This window comes from Hippopotamus amphibius, chromosome 6, assembly GCF_030028045.1.
Source record: "Hippopotamus amphibius kiboko isolate mHipAmp2 chromosome 6, mHipAmp2.hap2, whole genome shotgun sequence".
NCBI classification, from domain to species: Eukaryota; Metazoa; Chordata; class Mammalia; order Artiodactyla; family Hippopotamidae; genus Hippopotamus; species Hippopotamus amphibius.
Window position 1 is genome coordinate 25,895,148 of NC_080191.1, and position 23,994 is coordinate 25,919,141.

At 32.9% G+C, this 23,994-nt stretch overlaps 1 protein-coding gene across 1 annotated transcript in view; it reads left to right on the plus strand.

Annotated features, from left to right (window-relative positions):
- Window positions 1-23,994, plus strand: part of KPNA5 (karyopherin subunit alpha 5) — a 45,410-nt gene that overhangs the window by 15,643 nt on the left and 5,773 nt on the right. Inside the window, exons 6-13 of the mRNA XM_057739536.1 lie at window positions 2,792-2,923; window positions 4,820-4,908; window positions 9,206-9,305; window positions 11,499-11,662; window positions 13,680-13,758; window positions 15,400-15,525; window positions 16,102-16,229; window positions 18,960-19,138. Coding sequence (XP_057595519.1) covers window positions 2,792-2,923; window positions 4,820-4,908; window positions 9,206-9,305; window positions 11,499-11,662; window positions 13,680-13,758; window positions 15,400-15,525; window positions 16,102-16,229; window positions 18,960-19,138 — 997 coding nt within the window. The remainder of the gene's footprint in view (window positions 1-2,791; window positions 2,924-4,819; window positions 4,909-9,205; window positions 9,306-11,498; window positions 11,663-13,679; window positions 13,759-15,399; window positions 15,526-16,101; window positions 16,230-18,959; window positions 19,139-23,994) is intronic.

A 23,994-nucleotide genomic window follows, 5' to 3' on the forward strand; every position in this document is an offset into this window, starting at 1 on the left:
TTCTTAAGTAAGTGTACAGGGTGGAATTATGTCTGTCAGGGATTGCACAAGGCCTATACCTAGTTTCTCAGTGCTCTTGTTGGTAATGGAGGACTGGTATTTGAGTAATAGTTGTTGAAATTACAACTTAGAATAGTGTTCCACTTACCTGAGTAATTTGGAAAAGGTCCTCACATCTAGCTATAAACAAAGAATGTGTGGCACTTGTGAATATTACCCATCACGAGCTTTATGCTGAAAAATTGTTGAAGATGTTTACAATAAGGGTATCTGAGGAAAAGACCATTTTATTCATGTTATAGGCATATTGTCAATTAGTGTTCAAAGTCTTTAGGTGATAGTGCTGTAAGGACTGGAGATCATGATCTAGTCCATTTGCTTAGGTGTAAGCTCTGAATCCAGACTAAAACCTAAGCCTCTTGATAACTAGTTTATTATCTGGCTCTTTAATTCTAAGTGATTGAAAGAGGAAATGAGTGAATGTGAATGAGTAAAATTGAGCGTTATTTTAAGCAATACATTGTATAAGGCGCTGTAGTTAGAGCTGAGTAAGATATCATCGCTCTCTGCAGAAATTCTTCATTCTGTTGGGGAAGACAAACACATAAACAGATCTATGATACCACAGTACACTTAGTGCTAACAGAATAATATACAAAGTGCTTTGGGAGCACAGAGAACATAGCAGGTTATCTGTTTAGTAATGTCATATGGCTAGTCTTGAGGATGAATGAAAGTTTAACAGGCTGAAAAAAGAAAAATTAATTTCATGTTGTGAGAATAGCATGTGCAGAGAGCATGCAGTGTTCAAAAAGAACATTGGGAGTTTGGGTGTTTATTAATCATTCTCCTTGAAACCTAATGAAATTCAGTAGTATGCTCTTGTATCCAGATTCATATGAAATATGCTAGTTCAAAACCATTGATCTACTGTATTGTGTAAACTGTCAACAATGTGTCATTTGATGTATAGTGTAACCCTTTGATATAACTGTGCTTTGCCCTCTAATGGGCAAAGCTTTCTGAAAGACTGTCTCCCAGGTTATAACCCTCAGATTGGCTTGGATAAAATTTTCTATTTCTTTCTTAAAAAAACAAAATAAAACAAAAACATTGATCTAAATGCATAATTGAGGCCTCAGACTGGGGGCCTACATGCCAGATTGGCCCACAAACAAATTTTGTTTGGCCTTCTCATGTTTTAAAAGATATGAATTAGGTATCAGACTTTTAAAAATTTCATTTCAAATGAAAATGTAGACTTGAGGCTTTTTTTTTCCTTCTTTTTAAAAATATCATAGCCATACTCTCTAGTTTGCCACAGTTTCCCACTTGCTCATACCATTCTTTTTATGTTAATTATCTGTTCTATAGACTTTTGAATTTACCACTCTTCACTAATGCTTTCTCCTGGGAATACCTAGGAGAATATTATGGAATGAACTTTTAATTGTCCTTTGGTTTATTTCTTTGTAATTGCTTAGAACAATGGTCTGCATTATAAATTCCTCAAAAAACTTTTTTAGTCTCACACATAATAGTAACTGTACTTTTCATGCCTTTCAGTAATGCTTTTGATTATACTTTTATTAATCATAATGATACCTACCTTAATGTGAAAAGTTGTCTGTTTACGCCAGATATTTTTAAAGCTATAGCCACACCTTAATTTGCAGGTCATTTTCAATAACTTGCTAGTTTGTTAGAGAACCATGGGTTGAATTTTCTCAATTGCTTCATTATAAATCCATCATGCATAATTATATCTAAATTCTGATTGATGTGAGTAACTTCCAGAGGCTCTGCTACTTAAAAGAATACCACAAGTTTTTTTTTTTTTAACAGACAATAAACAGCATATATTTAGAGAGTACAATTTGGTATCCCAGTCTCTTAATTCATTCCCCCCAACCCTCCCTGCTTTCCCCACTTGGTGTCTATATGTTTGTTCTCTACATCTGTGTCTCTACTTCTGCCTTGCAAACCAGTTGATTTGTACCATTTTTCTATAGTCCACATATATGTGTTAATATACGATATTTGTTTTTCTCTTTCTGACTCATTCACTCTGTATGACAGTCTCTAGGTCCATCCATGTCTCTACAAATGTCCCAGTTTGTCTACTAACTTTGGGTTTTGTTTGCTCTTCTTTCTCTAGTTTCTTTAGGTGTAAGGTTAGATTGTTTATTTGGGATTTTTCTTGTTTCTTGAGGTAGGATTGTATTGCTATAAACTTCCCTCTTAGAACTGCCTTTGCTGTAAAGTTTATAAGTGCTTGTGGCTCTGCTAATAATGAAATTCTTTGACCTTGAACAAGTCACATAAATGTTTGGACTTCTAGTTTTCTTATTTCTTAAGCGAGGAGGTTAAAACTAGATGATCCCTGGGGAAACGAAAGTACCTTTTATGATTCTAAGTTCCATAAATATACTTTGACTCTATTAAGTAGTGTCTCATTTATTTTTAAACTGTTTGCTTTAGAATACCTGGCTCCCTAATAGTAAACATTAGGGGTTTTATGAATTATAAATTCAAATGTGTTTGTTTATTGCTCATGATTTTGTATATTTTTATTATATTTTTCTCAGCTCTTATTTCCAGATGGAAGAGTCCTTTTTTAAAAATAAAGCATTTTTACGTATCAAATCTGATTTCACATTGAATCTTAGTCGTAGGTCAGTCTTTCTCTCAGACTTGTTCAACCAAGTCTTTTATCCCTCTCTGCTTTCTTTCTTCCCCTTTCTGACATTTCTTTCGGGCTTTTGTTTATTCTGCTTTTATTTTTCCTTAGTTTGAAGCTGCGTGGGCATTAACTAATATAGCATCTGGAACTTTTCTGCATACCAAAGTAGTGATTGAAACTGGGGCTGTTCCAATTTTTATCAAACTTCTTAACTCAGAGCATGAGGATGTTCAAGAACAGGTAAGTTTCTAATTTGAACTATTATATCTATTAGGTTTTAATTTTCTCTTGAAAGTGCCATTTGTGGTTATGATTTGAAATTCTTTTTTACTAGGTTGCCTGTGCATTACATTTGTTAGACTACAATAATTTCTGTTTGGTGTCAAATTGGAAGGAAGAATGAACTGTTTTAGACGTAATCCTGGGTTCTCTATACGTGGGATTTCAGCTATCAGGAATTACTATTCCCATTTATAAAAGAGCATACTGAGACCTAGAAAAGTTAGTTATTTACCCAAAGTCAGAGTAAATGGCTCAACCAGGTTTTAAACCTGGGCCAGTCTGACTCCTTGTTCTTTGCCTGTATGTAGATTATTTTATTGTTTCTTTTTAATGTATCACATTATTTTGAATGAACCATTTTAGATTAAACTTTATATATAAATTCTCATAGTTGTTGTAACAGAGAAAATTTAATCACGTAATTTGTACCATCCGGAGAAAGTCAAATGTTTTGATATTTTTGTTTTGAATCATTTTCATGCAAATTGATCTGTAGATCTCCCTAACAGTCCATTTGTTCATTTATATTTTTATTTTTATGTGTATTTTTTCCCACTTAACAGTAATATTGAGAGCCTTTTCTTATGACATTAATTATTCTTCCAAGAAAATTTTACTGATTACTCATTATCCATTCGGGTACGGATAAATTATATCTGTTCCTTAATAGTTGCACATTTATTTCTAGCTTATTAGTGTTAATAATATTGTGATGAACATCATTATATATCAGTCTTAATATTAATATGTCTTGACATAAATATGTGCCTCTTGATTATTTCATTAGGGAAAAATGACTTTACTCAAAGAAAAATTTTTAAAGTTCTTATTACATATTTCAAAGTTGACTGCCAAAAATGTTATACAAATTGATAGCCCCACCAACAGAATACATCACAAGGTGCAAAATGTCATCACTTTTAAAAAATTATCTTAAAAAAATAGAAAGTAAACTTAGGTCTTAGAGTAGATGTTAAAAATATTGACTCATATTTTAAATGTTAAAAATAAAATTTTCCCAATTGAAAAAGTAACTTATGTCTACCTTTGTACTTATATGAAAAGCTTGAAATGAGAACATAAGGTGATCATTTGCATTTGTATAATTTCTCATCTAATTGAAATTTAATACGTGAATAATTTGATCTTTTACTACCACTTATTTAACGTGGACTAACTCTAAACTTATTTTCAAACATCAGTTCAAGCCACTTAGCTTTACTTTACTTTTCTATGCTTTGTCTCTCCTTCCTTTTTTCTTTTACAAGTCAGCCCCTTCCCAGTGAGTGTATTCCTTGGCATAGGAGTAAACCTCAAGCATAGGTAATTGGAAAATTCACTAAATAGATATATATATAGTTGACCCTTGAACAACACAGGTTTGAACTTCATGGTTCACTTACACACAGATTTTTTGCAATAAATACATACTATAGTACTACATAATCTGAGGTTGGTTGAATCTGCAAATGCAGAACCTTGGATAAGGAGGGCCATATAAAGTTATACATGGATTTTCAACTCTGCAGGGGTTGGTGCCCCTCACCCCCTCATTGTTCAAGGGTCAACTGTATTTTGCCTCTCCCTGTAGATTCAGAGTAGACAAGCTATCTCTTTGTTGACCAGAATAAACATTTCACTAGCATGTAAGAAAAAAATTTTAAATACCCTATGCTTCAATTTGACTAAAAATATTATTAAAGGTACTTTTAAAGTTTTTCTTTCTTGTGTCCTACTAGCATGTTTTTTTTTAAACATCTTGTTTTCAAGATGTTACACTAAAATTTCACTCTTGAGAGAGCATCTTATTTAAGATATTGTCGTAAAAGAATATTTTGTTCTTATTTTTCTAAGGCTGTTTGGGCACTTGGAAATATTGCTGGTGACAATGCAGAATGCAGAGATTTTGTTTTGAATTGTGAAATACTTCCACCTCTTTTAGAGTAAGTACTTTATCACAATTAAGTACTTCTTTTGGAAAAGCAAACTGTTTTTTACGCTATATTTCTACATATACAATTAAGTTCTTCAGTGATCCTTTTGAATTTTGCTTATGTTTAGCCAAGCCTAAAATAGCTTGAAAGCAGGTAAAACTAACAAAAAAAAATTTCCAGTTGTATCATATCTGTCTTTTATGATCTCTTAAGGCACACTTCACAGTGGTCATTGTGTACTTGATTCTTACTATGCTAAAATTATTCTACGAAACAAGGATAAGTAGTAGTTTTTAATACAATAAAAATTTGAATGTTGCTAAAGCAGGGAGTTTTTAATACATGAACAGGTGATGCATTTAGGATGTCAGGTTTTCATATTTGATTTTGAAATGTTCAGAGAACAGAGATTTTTCTTTCAGAATTAGAATTCTACTTAAAATGACTTAGCTAGTGGTTTCTTTTTCAAATACTTTATACTTTTTTTAAAAAAGAAATTACCCTATAATGTAAGGTTCTTTACAGATCATATTTTTTTTTTCCTTCATGCTATTATTGTGGTGTATTATATTGTTTGCTGTTTGTTCACTGAACCATCTTTGCATTCCTGGGATAAATCCTATTAGTTCATAGTGTATAATCCTTCTAATATGTTGCTGGATTCAGTTTCCTAGAATTGTATTGAAGATTTTTTTGTGTCTGTTAGGAATATACATATATGCTTGTGATGTTTTTGGCTTTGGTGTCAGGGCAGTCACAAAACAAGTTAGAAATGTTCTCTTCTATTTCCTGGAAGAGTTTGAGAAGGATTTAATTCATCTTTAATATTTGGTACAGTTTACCAGGGAAGCTGTCTCATGCTGAACTTTTCTTTATTGGGAGGTTTTTGATTACTGGTTCAGTATCTTTAATTGTTATGTATCTATTTAGATTTTCTGTTTCTTCTTGAGTCAGTTTGGTAGTTTATGTATTTCTGAGAATGTTCATTTCTTCTGGGTTATCCAATTTGTTGGCTTTCAATTGTTCATAGTATTCTCTTATAATTATTTGTATTCCTGAAAGATAAGTAGTAATAGCCCCACTTTCATTTCTAATTTCAGTCTTTTTTTGTCAAAGTAAAACTTTGTTTATTTTGTTGGTTTTTCTTTCAAAGAATCAACATTTGATTTAATTTAGTTCATTTTCTGTACTGTTTTTCTCTTCTATTTCATTTATCTCTGCTCTTTATTATTGCCTTCCTTCTTCTAGCTTGGGATTTAGGTTGCTCCAGTGTTTTTAGTTTCTTAAGATAAAAAAATTAAATTTCTTAATTTTTTTAGTTTCTGCTAGCTTAGGCTTTAGTTTGCTCCAGTTTTTTTAGTTTCTTAATTAAGATGAAGGTTTATGTTATTTTTTTGAGATCTTCTTTTTTAATGTAGGTGTTTTCAGCTATAATTTACCCTCTGAGCTTTCACTACATTCTGTAAGTTTTAGCATGTTGGGTTTTCATTTTCATTTATTTCAAAGTATTACCTAATTTCTTTGTGATTTTTTTTTTGACCCATTGGCTGTTTATTTTACTTAATTTCCAGATATTTGTGAATTTTCCAGTTTTCCTTCTTTCCGTGATTTTTAGTTTCATTCCGTTGTGCTCTGTATGATTTCAGTCTTTGAAAATATATCAGATTTACTTTGTGATCTAACATATGGTGTATCCAAGAGAATGTTCCATGTGCACTTGAGAAGAATATATATTCTGCTGTTAGTAAGTGGAGTGTTGTATAGGTGTCTGTTATAATTAGTTGGTTTATAATGTTGGTGAAGTTCACTGTTTTCTTACTGATCTTCTGTCTAAGTATTCTAGCTATTATTGAAAACTGTATTGAGATCTTTAACTATGATTTTACAGCTGTCTATTTCTCCCTTCAATTCTGTCAGGTTTTGCTTTGTATATTTTACTCTGTTGCTAGGTGTTATAACTTCATAATGAATTGTCTTTCTTATCAATATATAATGTTCTTTATCTCTCTTTTTTAATAAATTTACTTATTTATTTATTTATTTTTGGCTGTGTTGGATCTTCATTGCTGCACATGGGCTTTCTCTAGTTGCAGCGAGCAGGGACTATTCTTTATTGCAGTGCACGGGCTTCTCATTGCAGTGGCTTCTCTTGTTACAGAGCACGGGCTCTAGGCACTGGGCTCTAGGCACATGGGCTTCAGTAGTTGTGGCTCGCAGGCTCAGTAGTTGTAGCACATGGGCTTAGTTGCTCCTTAGCATGTGGGATCTTTCCGGACTAGGGATCGAACCTGTGTCCCTTGCATTATTGGCAGGCAGATTCTTAACCACTGTGCCATCAGGGAAGTCCCATAATGTTCTTTATCTCTTAAACAATTTTTGGCTTAAGTCTATTTTTATGATATTAGTATAGCTCCTCTATCTCTCTTTGAATTATTATTTGCATGGAATATTTTTTCCATCCTTTCACTTTCAGCTTGTTTGTATCTTTGAATCTAAAATGAGTGTCTTGTAGAGTGCATTGCAGATGGCTCATGAATTGTTGTTGGTTTTTTTCTGGTTTTTTAAAATGCATACTGCCAGTTACTGCCTTTTAATTCTAATTCAAGAGTTTAGTCTATTTTCATTCAGTGTAAATACTAATGAAGAAGTACTTCTGCCATTTTGTTGTTTTCTATGTGTCTTATGTATTAAATCTTTGTTTGTTCCTCAGTTCCTTCCTTCTTGCCTTCTTTCATGTATGACTTTTTTTGTTTGTTTTTTTTGATAATATACTGTGTTGATTCCCTTCTCATTTCCTTTTTTTAGTATATTTTTTAGTTATATTCTTAATGCTTTATCTAAGGAGCACAATTAACATCATACACTTACAACAACCTTGTTTGAATTTATACCAATTTAGTCTCAATATCACACAAAAAACTCTGCTCCTTTACATCTTTGTCCTACGGTAAGTTACTATTGTTAAAAATCATTACATTATTGTACAGTGTGTGCCTATTAGCCTAGATTTGTAATTATAGCTTTAAGTGTGTATCTTTTAAATCATAGAAAAAAGAAATTATAAACCAAAAATTAAATCATCTGCCTTTTATATTTACCTGTGTAGTTATTTTTAGCGGTATTATTTCTTTGTATGGTTTTGAGGTGTTACTTATTGTCCTTTTATTTCAGGATACTTTAGTTATTTTAGTTATTCTTATAAAGTGAATCTACTAGTGGTAGAATTTCCTCAATTTTTGTTGTTCCTGCGTTGTTGAAGGGTAATTTTGCTGGATATAGAATTCTTGTTTGACAGTTTGCTTTCAGCACTTTAAATATATTATTGCCTTCTGTCTCCTTGAATTTTGATGACAAATCAGCTGTTGATCTTAAATGAGAGAGTTCCCAGCTAGGTAAATGAAGGCAAGCCCCTTCATCAGTCCTTCAGGGAGTACCCCAATAGGTCAAAACAGAGAAACACAATTCCTTGGAAACAAAGTCTCCATAGCCCCTTTGGGAACCAGAACTCACAGTGGGAACTCCAGCTTTTGTCTTCAAGGCTGCTTCCAGGCTGGGGAGGGGATTGGGTAAAATAAGTTATATTGCCAGAAAGCTCTCCTGCCACATTTCAGCCCCTTCCTGATTAAAAGTTTACTTGCTTACTATGAACTTTTACTATCTTGGAGAGTTCCGATTAAGTTGATTCTGACAGAGTTTGCAAAAAAGTTTTGGTGTTTAGGGGAAGTAGAGGTCCCCAGAGTTCCCGTCTCTACCATTTTCACTGAAGTTACTCCAGAACAAGAATTTTTTTTTTTTTAATCTAGGTTTTCTGTACTTCCAGCAGGCTGCCAGCAGGTTGCAGATGAAAATACTAAGGCAATCTGTTCAAAACAAAACAAAACAAAAAAACTGTCTTTTCTCCACAGCTGATCTTCATTCAGTTTGACTGTATTCCTTACCTTCTGAATATGTATACTGTATTTATTTTTATGGTTAAAAAAAAAAGTAGTCTAATAGTATACACTTTTTTTAAATAAATAGAAATAAGTGAGTAATTTCCCTTGGCACTCTTTATTTTGAACATGTTTTACATCTTGTAAGAATCCATTCAGGGCATATTTTTTAAATTTTCAAAATAGAGCTGTGATATGTTTATTTTTGTTTCTAAAAATATAATGAATTTTTAAAACTCCATTTTCCTATTTTACCAGGTCAGTTTGAAATCCTTATAAAATATATTAAGAATTTTTATGTTACGATAGTAGAAAATAGCTAAAGAGGAAAAATGAATGTAAAGTGACAATTCCTTTTTTCTTTTCCTTGGCAGGTTATTAACAAATTCAAACAGACTTACAACAACCAGAAATGCCGTATGGGCCCTCTCAAATTTATGTAGAGGCAAAAATCCTCCTCCAAACTTTAGTAAGGTATTTGTAAAATACACAAATTAAGGAATCTGTCTATATAAACTTTTGTTTCCTTATAATAGATTTTTAGAGATCAAAGGGACTTTACTCTTTTTTTTAGTAATTATTTTTTTTATTAACTGGACAATATTTGCATATACACAAAATCAAAAGATATACAGTGTAAAAACAGATGATGGAACTTGGTGTACCCCCCCCCCAAAAAAAAAAAAAAGATATACAGTGAAAAGGCTCACTTTATTTTCCAAAAAAAAAAGTCTGCCAAGTATCTGAGATGGAATAACAATTAAGTCAGTCTTTTACGTAAAAATGGTACTCAAACGTATGTTTTTCCTGGAGCTCACCATCGTACTTTTTTGATATGCAAAGTTCTCTTTGTGTATTTCCCATTTTATCTCACAATATATCTAAAAGACATGCACTTGAGTTGAGACTTAATAAAATTAGTAATTTTTACTGCTTCTTCAAGGTTATTCTTCCTCCCCACTTTTAACTACAAATATGTGGATGTGAAGAATACAAAGATCTGTGGTACATTTTGGTATCAGTTTCTTGATTTGTGCAAATGTGCTGATAGTTTTACCCGCTGTCATTTTTATACTTTTAGTGCAAATGTCAACAAAATGAAAGAGGCCAATTATGTGTTAGTATAATTATGAAAATAGTCTTGGCATTAAAGACCCCCCAAAGGTTTTAAGAATCCCCTAGAGGTCCATGGACTACACTTTGAGAGCCACTGACCTACAACACTGCTTAATATCTACCTGACTAATTCCCTCATCTTTAAGTTCTTGCTTAGAAGTTACCTGTTCATGAGCTCTACCCTAACTTCTGTATTTAATGTATTCTATCACTGTCTCCAGCCACTGATGCCCACATTTTACTCTAATTTTTTCTTAACACCTTTTAACATAATATGTGGTTTTTTAAAATTTATTATTCATATTAACTTAAAGAAATCTTTCTTCCTCTAAAGTGTAAACTCTTTAGAGTTAGAAATCTTTGTTTTTTTTGTTTACTTATTTATTGCAAACTTACAGTGTGATATCACATTAATAGGGCTTGAGACTTTTGTTAAGTATATTTTCTGTAATTTTTTATGAAAGAGATTCCTTTATCATTCTAATTGTTTTGAAATTTTATTTCCACAATTATATTTTATTCTCTCAAGAATATTTTTTTTTTGTTCTTTGCTCATCTTTATATAGAATTTTGTTCTTTTATGGTTTCAGCAAATTGTCTTATCTGGATTTGTAATTTTTGAAATTTTCTTTTTTCTGATATTTCTCTACGTTTTTGTTTTGTTTATGGTTTGTTTGTCTTGATCTCTTTCCTACTGGAGGCGCTCCTCATACATCTGGTGACCCTTGACACTCTGGAAATACTCAGGAGGCAGACACTAAAAAGCTGATTGTAAGCTAGGTGTATAGGCTCGTCATCTTATGGGCTTCATTGTAAAATAACTGGACAGCAAAACCATATTTTTTTTGAGGAACTCCAAATTTCAGTATGCTTTGTGAAACCGTTTTGTTTCTCTAGAGACAGATTTTCCACTCTCCTGTTGGAAGATGGGTAGATTAGATTGAGTAGATAGTATCACTGGAGATCTGGGAACTAGAAATTGCAAGAGGGCTGGAAGTTTTCAGTTGAATCAATATGTAACTTTTACCGAATCTCTCTAGTTTCCAATCAAGTGTTTCATTTCAACCTCCTCTGTGCTTGTTTCTGTAGTTCACCAGTGTGGGCAGGATTATAAACATCTAGTAGACTCCTCAAAGATAGGATTTGTATTTCTCTTTCTTCTTTTCCTTGTTTCTGAGAAGACAGTGGGGCAGAAATGTTTTTATTTTGTTTTCTTAAAACCAGAACACTGAGGACTTCCTTGCTTTTTAAATCATTGTTGGGGAGTGGGTGTATGATTTGGACATAGACAGGGTATCCCAAATACATATTTAATTATTTTTAAGAACTTTAAATTACCACGTCTTAGTCAATATAAGATAAATAGGAATCATAATCAGTTTCATGTTTATAGTTTTCATGATCATAATTTTAAAACAATAGAATGTCTTAATTTCTCTGGTATTTTTGTAGCATTAAATTTTTATTTTAAATGAGTAAAAACTATTTTCCTAAAGAAACTTTGTTTTAGATAGAGAAAAATTTTAAATACTGGCTTTTCTTCCCTTCCAGGTTTCACCTTGCTTAAATGTCCTGTCACGATTGTTGTTTAGCAGTGACCCAGATGTATTAGCAGATGTGTGTTGGGCTCTTTCTTATCTCTCCGATGGATCCAATGATAAAATTCAAGCAGTCATTGATTCTGGAGTCTGTCGAAGATTGGTGGAACTTTTGATGTAATTATAATCTATGGTTAATAAGTGTATGATTGTGTGTTAAGATTAGCAATTAGTGTAATGGCCTTCTAAACATCTCAAGAGTCAGTATCTTCAGGAAGCTATTAAGTCCACTCTGCAGAATAGCTGTAATACTGAGAATTTGACCTTTAAACTTAGTTCTTATATCCTCTATTTGGAACTAATCAGTTTGTTAGTGAATTTTACTAGTTTCAATTTCTTCATGAATGGGTAGGACTTAATTCAACAAGTATTTATGGAATGCCTATTACCTGCTAGAGTATTATATAATGTATTAATGATGTATGGAACACAGTTTCTGTTCTCACAGAACCAATAATCTAGTTAATTGTTCATTACAATAATTAATTTGTGTAGAAGTCCATGCATTGAAAAACATTTAGTATTTTACTTGTGTAAAAGATCACGTTTCTTTTTGCTGGGCTGTTATTGCTACCTTCTTTAAAAAAGAACAGATTTTCTATACAAAGAAGGTAAAAACTTGTAAGAAAACTTGTTTTAAAAATATATTATAGTTTCCTCATCCTTTTCTTTTAAAAAAGTGTATTATCTTTCTTCTTTTCTTCTTTTGTCAGAAAACCATTAGGTAAGCCCAAACAAAGTAGATGGAACAAAAAGAGAGGTTCGATAAGGGGTTGCGGCCCTATCTTGAGGACAGCATCTGAGGAAGATGGGAAGGCAGATCCAGCAGGGGAACTGATCAGGGCCCAGGTTGAGGATGGCACCCACTAGAGCAGAACAGATAAGCAGGCTGGAGCAGGGGTTGGAGCCAACACATTACAGGATAGCAGCCTAGTTAGATCAGAAGACTGGTTGTATACAGGGAGATTATGAAAATGGAAGCCAACTTCTTATTCTTAGAAAATTGAGATGTACATATGGAAAGGAGAAAAGCCAGAATAATCTTGTGGTATTAGATCAGAAGAAGAGGTATCAATGTGAACTCATGGCTTTCATCATAAAGAGATAGATGTAGAAATAAATATATATGTAAATATGTGTGTGTGTGTGTATGTGTCCTCTTAAGAGGGCCTGAGAGCAGTGACATATCTATACTAACAGGATGAGCACACCAAATGCACAAATCTTCATTTTTAAACACTACTCTCCGCCAAGTAGAGTATCAGGTTCTTGGAGAAATAACTAATTCCAGGGCTGGGAATGAGACAAAAAAAGATGAACCCAGAAAGTAATGAGTGCTTAAAGAATAGAGAAATGTCAAAAGGATACAGAAGTCCCCTTGAAGGGACTCCTCCTGTTTAAACCTGGGATGATTTGAGCATTGAAATATGTTGTAGTAACATATTGTTACTTATTGAATAAAATAGGAATCCATGAGTCCACACTAAAATAAGAGATCAATAGACTGATAGAAAAGACACATAGTTCAAGTGATAGTATTAGAAAATCATCATTGTCAGCAATACTAATAATTATTAATAATTCAGACAGTAAATATCAAGATATGCTAAAACTAGTGCTGAAAAGTGGGTTAAGGAATGGGATTTTACATAGTCTAAAAGTATTATTTCCTCACAAAACATTAATTATAAAGGGAAAAACAGTAATGTTAAAGTGAAGAAACCTGGGAGACGCCATCTTATTTAAGTGACCAGAGGCCAGTGCCACTATAACAGACAAAATAGATACCATGTGCCATCAAATAGTCTGTAATGAAAAGACTGTAGCATTTGTGATACCTCAGTCAAAAGCATATAACTTGGTCTTAATCATTGAACAAAACCACATAACTAGCTTGTGATTGTCAAAGAGAAAACTAAGGAACTGTGTGTTGAGTTGAAAGAGACTGTAGAGACATGGGTGTACAACACATGATTCTGGGTTAGATTCTTTGTTATAGAAATATTACTGGGATATTAGTGAAACTTGAATAGGATCTCTGGGTAAAGAGTATGCAAGAATTTTCTGTACTAGTTTTGCAAATTTTCTGTAAATTTTAATATAGTATGTAAGTTCATATTTTTATTACTTTTAGGCACAATGATTATAAAGTTGTATCACCTGCATTAAGAGCAGTTGGTAATATTGTGACTGGTGATGATATTCAAACACAGGTGAGTTCAGACTTCAGTATGATAAATTGGTAACATAATGAGCTTTAAGAAGTTTATCATGTTTCATACCACTTGATTACATATTAGTCAAGATGTTAGCATTACCATAATTTTGCAGGCATCGATAATGTGACAGTAAGCATATTCTTGATAATAAGTGATCCATCTCAAATACCTCTCTATGAAAGCACTATCCTAGACCTATATTGATGTACAAGAAAGAAGTACAAGATAGGAGTTTGGCTTTTGAGGGGTTTACAGTTCCATTGAGGAGAAAATATATATTGAAACAAAGCAAATTATCTGAGGTACTATATATTCACTGAGAGCTTTGTCAGTAAATGCTATAAAAATTTTAAAAGATCAGGGTGCTGAGAAATCTTTGTAGACTCCATAAGGGAGTTGGAATGAAAACTAAATCTTAAAAGTGGAGAAGAATTTCAGTAGACTAGATAGAAGAAATTTATGTGATCATAGGTACAGAGGCAGACATGCATGAATTATGTTTAAGAGGCATTAAACTTGACTAGAAAAGAAACTGCTAGTGAGATGGTGATTGATTATAAATAGGTTGAAAGTGGGGTTGGAAATGGAAGGGTCTTCTATAATAGATTGAAGACCTAGATTATGAGAATGGAAGGAAGGATAGCAACTCTGTGTGTGTGTGTGTGTGTGTGTGTCTTTGTGTCTTTGTGTCTTTGTCTTTGTCTGCCTGTCTTGGAGGATGGTATGGTGCCAAAAAAAGGTGTGATGTCAGATTGACTTCAGATCTGGGGTAATCTTTCCTGAAGATAGGAACTTAAACTCTGAAACTCATTAAAGTCTCCTTTGTTTGCCACCATAAAGTAAACTTTTTATTCTAATCTACATTCTTTCAGTTTTAATCTTTTAAAGTCATATTTAGATACTTACCTTAGTTTTCAAACAGATCTTTAGTAATTGATAGTTATTAATTTAAAATAGCTCTTTAAAATAAAATGCCCTTCTAAACATATGCTGTTTTCAGCATAATTTTGGTGCATTGCTTCATATGTTCTTCACCAAGTAAACTTAATGTAAATCATTGTGGGTACTGTGAAAATGCAACATAATTAATCTTGCCATGGAATAGAGAATGTAAAGAGACAAAGCAGACTAAACTTACACAAGGAAAATGGAACAGTAAAAATTTTATTGAAACAGACTTATTATACACATTAAGGTTTCTTAACAGTTATGGAATTAGATACTTTCAAACTGAGATACAGATATAGATATAGATATGTTTTTCCCCATTAATTCATCTGGCAAAACTTAGAGGTTAGATCCAGACCAATCACTAAATCTCTCCTCAAATAGTTGTATCAGTTGAACTCTGAATGTATTTGTAAACTTGGAGGACCACACCACTGAGTGTCTTGCTTATTTCCAGATGAGTGGATTAAGAGCAGGGCACTTTACTACCCTAACATTGAACAAGTTTTGGCAAATTGGGAGGGTAGAAGACAGCAAATGCCTAAGTTTTACTTTGAGAGGAATTTCTTTTTTCGTCATTCACTTTTCCAGAATGATTTTTGTGTTTCTAGATAATTACTATATTTTTGTATAGTTTTTTTCCAATAAAACTTTCTATTTCCAATTTTTTGTCGTTGTTTGTTTTAGGTAATTTTGAATTGCTCTGCATTACCCTGTCTCTTACACTTACTGAGTAGCTCAAAGGAGTCAATCAGAAAAGAAGCCTGCTGGACTGTTTCAAACATCACTGCTGGAAATAGAGCTCAGATTCAGGTAAATACCTTTCAGATCTGAAAAAACAGGAAGATCTCAGGAGTCATTTTGGACTAAAATCGGCATTTTTTTCACGGTTTTTTTTTTTAGTGAGTTACTGAAAAAAAGATTCTTGAAAAGTGTTTTAAACTGAACTTCTCTCCTCTAAAGTAATAACATTTACTTGTAGTAGACATTCTAATACAGTGCCTGACACAGAACGATTAGTTTTTAAAAAGGGATTGTATTTCATTAGGTTTAAATGTAAGTTAAGCAATGATCTTCCTCTCAAAGCTTTTAAATAATGATTTACTAGTGTCCCATCAAGCCCCTTGAGTCAGTAATTTCTAATGTATTCTGATCAATCATCTGCCTGTGCTTTATCATCTTTAAAATTTATATTCTGCTAATATATTCTCTGGTCTTAAAAGAAAAGTATGAGAAAGTTTGTCTTTGAAAGATTGGAAAGAAAATATTTCCAAAGGTGTTTCCAAAAAGTCTGACATTTTAAAGCCAGTGATTTCAAGATTCCTCTACATCCTAATATTTTTTAAACAGTATTCGCATTGATTATGCTGTATTATTTTTCCTCCTCAGGCTGTTATAGATGCAAATATTTTTCCTGTTTTAATTGAGATTCTTCAGAAAGCAGAGTTTCGTACCAGGAAAGAAGCAGCTTGGGCTATAACTAATGCAACATCAGGAGGCACTCCAGAACAGATAAGGTGTGAAATGGATTTTTAAAATTTTTTTAACTGCAAATAGGACAAAATTTGAAATAATACATACTTTTTATTTGTTGACGAAACTAAAACATTATTTCTAGGTTAGTTTTATAAGCATTTCTAATGGGAAATGACAGCATTTGTTATATCAGTTATTCATTCACAGTGGTTTTTTTTCATTTAAAGTGTACTTAACATCATTCTCCTTGGCAGAATATTTATGAAAATCAGAGATTACAAAGCTGAAAAAGAAGTCTTATGTTAATTTGAAAAATATACTATCATGGGCATTAAGTATTTTTTAGACCGTTAAAATCATATGTATGTAACTTTTTATAAAAAATGGATAATAAATTTGAATATCAACCTATTTAAAATAAAATTGATATAGACATTTCTAATTGGTTGTTAGCCTTACCTGTGGATAGTATTTCACATTTATTTTTCCATAAAGTATTCTTTTTTTTTTAGGATAGCTTTTTGATTCTAGGTCTTTTATTGTTTATATATTTGCTTCTTTTACTGACAACATAAATAAGGCTTTGAAATGAACCTGCTTTCAAATCCTATTCCTTCAGTAAAAGCTGTGTGACCTTTACAAAGTCATTTAGTCTCTCTAATCCAGTTTTTTTCATTTTTTAAATGGATTCATTAATGGGTAGTACTTTATGGTAGTGTGTTGACAATTAAATGTATTTCATACATTTAAAGTGCTTTAGCATAGTGCCTAAACATTAAGTTCTCTTCTAAGATTAGCTATTATCATTATTATTTGTAATCATCATAATTTTTATTATCAGTATTAATTCCTAAATATCTTTTCATCTTCTGCTTTCACTCTTTTTTTTTTTTTTTTTTGGCCGCACTGCACAGCATGTGTGGGATCTTAGTTCCCTGACCAGGGATCGAACCCATGCCTGGTGCAGTGGAAGTGCAGAATCTTAACCACTGGACTGCCAGGGCATTCCTTGTTTTCACTCTTTTTTCCTCCATAGCAAAGTTCCACTTTCTAATTCTATAAAAGCCTGACTTCCTACAGAATCTTCTTGTTCTGAGGATCCCTTCATGAAACTCAGGACTTTTTAGGTTTCTTAAAGTGACTATTTAGGAAATATTTTCTAATGCATATTTGATTTATTTCTTAATTTATAAAACAAGAAGTGAGGCTTCTATGCCATTTTGCAAACCACTTAGAGGATTTTGAAATCTCCTTATTGGGAGATGATTGTCTATTATTGCCTTCATTTCTAGTATTATCTTCTTTTCTCAGATTCATATCTCTACATGTTGATAACATCTGTCTCTGCTTTTTATTTTCCATTCCTCCTCTTTGATTTAATCAGTATTATTTCCATTTCATTTGTGTCTTGAATACAAGTAGTAATAAAACAAGATCTGTAATTTGTTCTAACTTGAATTTTTTTTAATGCTGATGTTATTTTTATCTGCCTTAGGGCCCAAAATTTGTTTGTTCACCTGTAAACAGTTGTATTTTTTCCAATTTATTTTCGTCTTTGTGTCTGTTCCATATATTATTCCTTTAAATGTATTAGTGTAAATCAAGTGTCCAAACTGAGATTATTTTTCTAGCCATTTTCACCATTTCATTAACTCTACATGTATGGGAAGAAGTCTTGATCTCAGATAAGGTTTAGCATGCATATCACTAATATTTATTGAGTGCCAGTTGTGCTAAGTCATTTCAATTATTGAGCATCCGCAGTGCATCAGATACTTTCATGTATTTTACTTCCTTTAACTTTATAACTCTATGAGATGGTTATTCATTCAGCAATTATATTTGATCTGTCACAGTACAGTATATGGCAAGTGAGTTCTCCAGTGAAGGTATGCACATTTAAAAGGGGGGCAGGGAGGGCGGGCTTGAAAACTAACTTTTATTGAATGCCTGCAGTATTCTCACAGCAACCTTCTGAGTTTGATACTATTATTATTCCTACTTTAAGATGTGGAAGCTGAGGCACAGAGAAGTTACTTAAAATCACATAACTAATAAGAAGTGGAATTAGGACTTGAAGCCATGCAGTTTGGCCTCAGAGCATGTTTAATATGGACTCCAGAGCATGATTAATGTGGGCCTTTTACTAAGTGAACAAATCAGTTACTTTAAAGAGCTGATAACAACTAGAAAAAGGAAAAAGCTTTAGGAAATGAGTAGAATAATTTTCATGATCATTATTCACAACATAGCTTGTTTTGTTCCTAGAAGCCTTCTATGCTTCTGAAACACAGCCTGTGTTTTAGAACATTAACTACAATTGTTTTTGTGGGAAATTTCCTGAAGTTTGATTTAGATATCTCTTCTCTGTCATCATTTCTATGTACTCCCATATGACTCCGTGTGTTACATGGGCTACCTAACCTTAAAAAACAAAAACAAAAGCAAACCTTGAGCCCATTATTCTTAGTGCTCATATGCTATGCAAAAACAGGTATAAGTACGAGTTTGTCTGCATGTATTTTTTGTAACATTTGTAATACCATTTATTGCTAATTATGTTAAATTATGAAAACAGGAGAGTAAGAATTTTCAGGTTCCTATGTAAGTAAAAATTTTTAAATTTTTTAATGTTTGAGATTATATAGGAATACTTAATTGTTTATGTAACATTTCAGTGAAGAATATTTTCAAGTCATTGCTGTAAATATTTATTTTAAGTCTTTTAAAATGTTTTTTCCCCCACTTTTCTTTTTTTAATTACTTTGAAGGTATTTGGTAGCCTTAGGCTGCATTAAACCACTTTGTGACCTATTGACTGTTATGGACTCTAAAATAGTCCAAGTGGCTTTAAATGGACTTGAAAATATTTTACGTCTTGGAGAACAAGAATCTAAGCAGAATGGAATAGGCATTAATCCATACTGTGCCCTCATTGAAGAAGCATATGGTAAGCAGTCAGTTAAAAATTTATAATTACTATCAATTTTTTAAGTTGAGATACAAGTGACATGTTGGTTTCATGTATATAACATAATGATTCAATATTTGTATATACTGCAAAATGATCATAATAATTCTAGTTCGTCACCATAGTTAAAAAATTTTTTTCTTGTAATGAGAACTCTTCAGATTTACTTTCTTAGTAGCTTTCAAATATACAATACAGTATTATTAACTGTAGTCCCTATTGATGTACATTACTTCCCCAAAGCTTATGCACACTGGAGTTTTGTACCTTTTGACAGCCCCCTTCACCCATTTAATTCACCCCTCACCTCCTGCCTCTAGCAACCACCAATCTATTTTCTGTATCTGTGAGCTCGTTTGTTCTTTTTTGTTTTCGATTCTACATGTAAGTGAAATTATACAGTATTTGTCTTTATCTATGACTTGTTTCACTGAGTGTAATGCCCTCAAGGTCCATCCAGGTTGTTGCAGATGGCAAGATTTCCTTCTTTTTTATGGATGAATGATATTCCATTGTCAGTGTGTGTATGTGTGTGTGTGTGTACCACATTTTCTTTATCCATTCATTCTTTGATGGATACTTAGGTTGCTTCCATGTCTGGGCTATTGTAAATAAGGCTGAAGTGAACGTGGGGGTTCATATATTTTTTGAGTTAGTGCTTTTGTTTTCTTCAGATAAATACCCAGAAGTGGAATTACTGGATTATATGATAGTTCTATTTTTAATTTTTTGAGGAACCTCCATACTGTTTTCCAAAGTAGTTGCACCAGTTTACATTCTCACCAACAGTGCACAAGGGTTCCCTTTCTCCACATCCTTGCCAACACTTGTTATCTCGTCTTTTTGATAATAGTCATCCTAACAGGAGTAAGGTGATATCTTATTATGGTTTTGATTTGCATTTCCCTGATGATTAATGATGTTGGGCATCTTTTCCCATACCTGTTGGCCATCTGTGTATCTCCCTTAGAAAAATGTCCATTCAGATCTTCTGCCCATCTTTTAATTGGATAGTTTGGTTTTTCGCTGAGTTGTATGAGTTCTTTATGTATTTTGGATATTAACCCCTACCAGGTATATGATTTGCAAATACTTTCTCTCATTTCATAGGTTGCCTTTTTATATTGTTGATGTTTTCCTTTGCTGTGCAGAAGTTTTATAGTTTAATGTGGTCCCACTTGTTTATTTTTGCTTTTGTGGCCTTTGCTTTTGGCATCAAATCCAAAATTCAAAAAACCATTGCCAAGACCAATGTCAAGGAGCTTACTGCCTATGTTTTCTTCTAGGACTTTTATGGCTTCACATCTTATATTCAAGTCTTTACTCCATTTGGAGTTAGTTTCTGTGTATTGTGTAAGACAGTGGTCCAGTTTCATTCTTTTGCATGTGGCTATCATTTTCATAGCACCATTTATTGAAAATACTGTCTTTTTCCCCACTGTATAGTCTTGGCTTCTTTGTGGTAAATTAATTGACCATGTATGTGTGTGTTTATTTCTGGGCTCTCTATTCTGTTCCATTGATCCGCGTCTATGCTAATACCATACTGTTTTGTTTTGGCTCTTTTTTTAGAACTTTTATTGAGATATAATTGACATACAGTGAACTCCATATATTTAAAGTGTGCAATTTGATATTTTTTTCATATTAATAATGTATATATGGCAATCCCAATCTCCCAATTCATCCCACCCCATTCCACCCACCCCCACCCCCCGCTTTCCCTCCTTGGTGTCCATATGTTTTTTCTCTACATCTGTGTGTCTATTTCTGCCTTGCAAACCGGTTGATCTGTAACATTTTTCTGTATTCCGCATATATGCATTAATATACGATATTTGTTTTTCTCTTTCTGACTTACTTCACTCTGTGTGACAGTCTCTAGGTCCATCCATGTCTCTACAAATGTCCCAATTTTGTTCTTTTTTATGGCTAATATTCCATTGTATATATGTACCACATCTTCTTTATCCATTCATCTGTTGGTGGACATTTAGGTTGCTTCCATGTCCTGGCTATTGTAAATAGTGCTGCAGTGAACACTGGGGTGCATGTGTCTTTTTGAATTATGGTGTTCTCTGGGTATATGCCCAGCAGTGGGATTGCTGGGTCATATGGTAGTTCTATTTTTAGTTTTGCAAGGAACCTCCATACTGTTCTCCATGGTGGCTGTATCACTTTACATTTCCACCAACAGTGCGAGAGGGTTCCCTTTTCTCCACACCCTACCATACTGTTTTGATTATTATAGTTTTGTAATATAGTTCGTAATCAGGGCGCATGATGCCTCCAGCTTTGTTCTTTTTTCTCAAGATTTCTTTGGCTATTTGGGTTCTTTTGTGGTTCTATACAAATTTAGGATTGTTCGTTCTATTTTTGTGAAACGTGCCATTGGAACTTTGATGAAGATTGTATTGGGTGTGTAGATTGCTTTGGATAGTATGAACATTTTAACAATATAAATTCTTCCAATCCATGAGCACAGAATGTCTTTCTATTTTGTCTTCTTCAGTTTCTTTCATCATAGTTTTCATTGTACAGGTCTTTCATGAACCTTCTTGGTTAAGTTTAGTCCAAGACATTTTATTCTTTTTGATACAATTGTAAATCGGATTGTTTTCTTTACTTCTCTTTCTGATAGTTTGTTATTAAGGTATAGAAATGCAACAGATTTTTTTATATTGATTTTGTATCCTGTGGCTTTACTGAATTCGTTGATTAGTTATAACAATTTTTTGGTGGGGTCTACAATTTTCTATATATAATATGCCATCTGCAAATGGTGACAGTTTTACTTCTTCCTTTCTGAATTGAATGACTTTTATTTCTTTTTATTGCTTAATTGCTCTGGCTAGAACTTCCATTACTATGTTGAATAAAAGTGATGAAAGTGGGCAATCTTGTTCCTGATCTTCAAGGAAAAGCTTTTAGCTTTCCACTGTTGAGTATGATGTTACTTTGGGCTTGTCATATATGGCCTTTATTATGGTGAGGTACGTTTACTATATACCCACTTTGTTGAGAGTTAGTCAATTCTTTCTTTTTGGTGGCGGAGGGGCTGTGTTGGGTCTTTGATGCTACGCACAGGCTTTCTCTAGTTGTGGTGAGCAGGGGCTACTCTTTGCGGTGCATGGGATTCTCATTATGGTGGCTTCTCTTGTTGCAGAGCATGGGCTCTAGGCACGCGGGCTTTGCAGCGCTCAGGCCCTAGAACACGAGGTCTTCAGTAGTTGTGGCTCTTGAGCTCTAGAGCATAGGCTCAGTGGTTGTGGCACACAGGCTTAGTTGCTCTGTGGCATGTGGGATCTTTCTGCACCAGGGATTGAACCCGTGTCACCTGCATTGGCAGGCAGATTCTCAACCACTGTGCCACCAGGGAAGTCCGAGAGTTAGTTCTTAATTATCCACCAGAGGCATTTCCCCCCTCCGGTTCTATAAAAATATTTTGTGTAAAAGCAGTATAATATTATTGATATCTTTTTTTTACAATTACCCTTAATTCTATTATCCTAACAATTTCTTTTTATGATTTACCATCTTTTTTTACATTGTCCTTACGCACAAATACTTTACATTGATATAATTGCAGTCCGTGTATAGTTTTGTGTTCTACTTTTAACATTTTGGAGAAATTTTACATTTTCTCCTAATAATACATAATTTCTATGATTTGAAATAGACATACGTAATTTCTGTGATTTGCATAATTTTCTATGATTTGCAGTAGCCACATAATGTTATAAAAAGAGAATGTTGCATGCTGTTTTAGCCATATAAAGTGCGGTTTAAGCCATACTCTTATAGTTGACCATTAGTTTGTTTCCAATTTTAGCACTTTACATATGCCAAAATAAGCATCTTTCTGAATATAATATTTTTCTTCTGTTGAATTAATATTTTGGGATAGAATTTCAGGAATATTGTTTCTGAGTCTTGGGCATAAACTTCTTTTTAAGCTTTTGGTATGTTTTCTCATTTTGCTTTCTAAAGGCATGTTACTTGGCAGTGTCACTGGCAACCTCTTACTTGTTTTGTTGATTTTTCTGATTTTACCAATGTAAAATGCTACCACCAAGTTGCTTTTACACATTTCTTGTTTTATTTCATGTAGAAAGTGGTGTGTATTTTCCATGTGTTAGTGTAGTTCCTTATCTCAGTTGCATATTTATTATACTTTGTCTGGTTTCCAACTTGTCTCTTTTTTCATAAAAATTTGGATTAATTTTATTTTATAGTTTATTTTAATATGGCTTTTCTCCCATCCTTTTTACCTTTTTAATTTAATAAGATAAACCATGTTCATTTATAATTAAGTGGTTCAGTCTAATCTTCTATTCCTTCAAAGTTTACAAAGTGTTTGTCCCCACAGAGATTTGATGAAAATTATTTTTTTTATTGGCTAGAGTTTCCTGATTGGAGTCTTAAAATATTTTACTTGCATGGAATTTATTTTAGGATAAGGCATGAATCTAAGTTGACTTTTTTTCCTCTCAGTATATTTCCATTAAATATTCACTTTCTGTCTTAAATCCTATTATATTATATGGTTGATTCAAGCTTTTCTTTGTGATTCTTCAGTCAAGCCTGGGAGATCACTTTGCCTTTATTTCAAATTATATAAAGTCACTAGTTGAGACATCATATTAAAAGTATGATATCACTTATATGTGGAGTCTAAAAAGTACTACAAATTAGTGAATATAACAAAAAAGAAGCAAACTCATATAGAGTAAACTAGTGGTTACCAGTGGGGTGGGGGAATGGGAGGTACAAACTATTGAGTATATAAGATAGCCTCAAGGATGTATTGTACAACACAGAGAATATAGCCAATA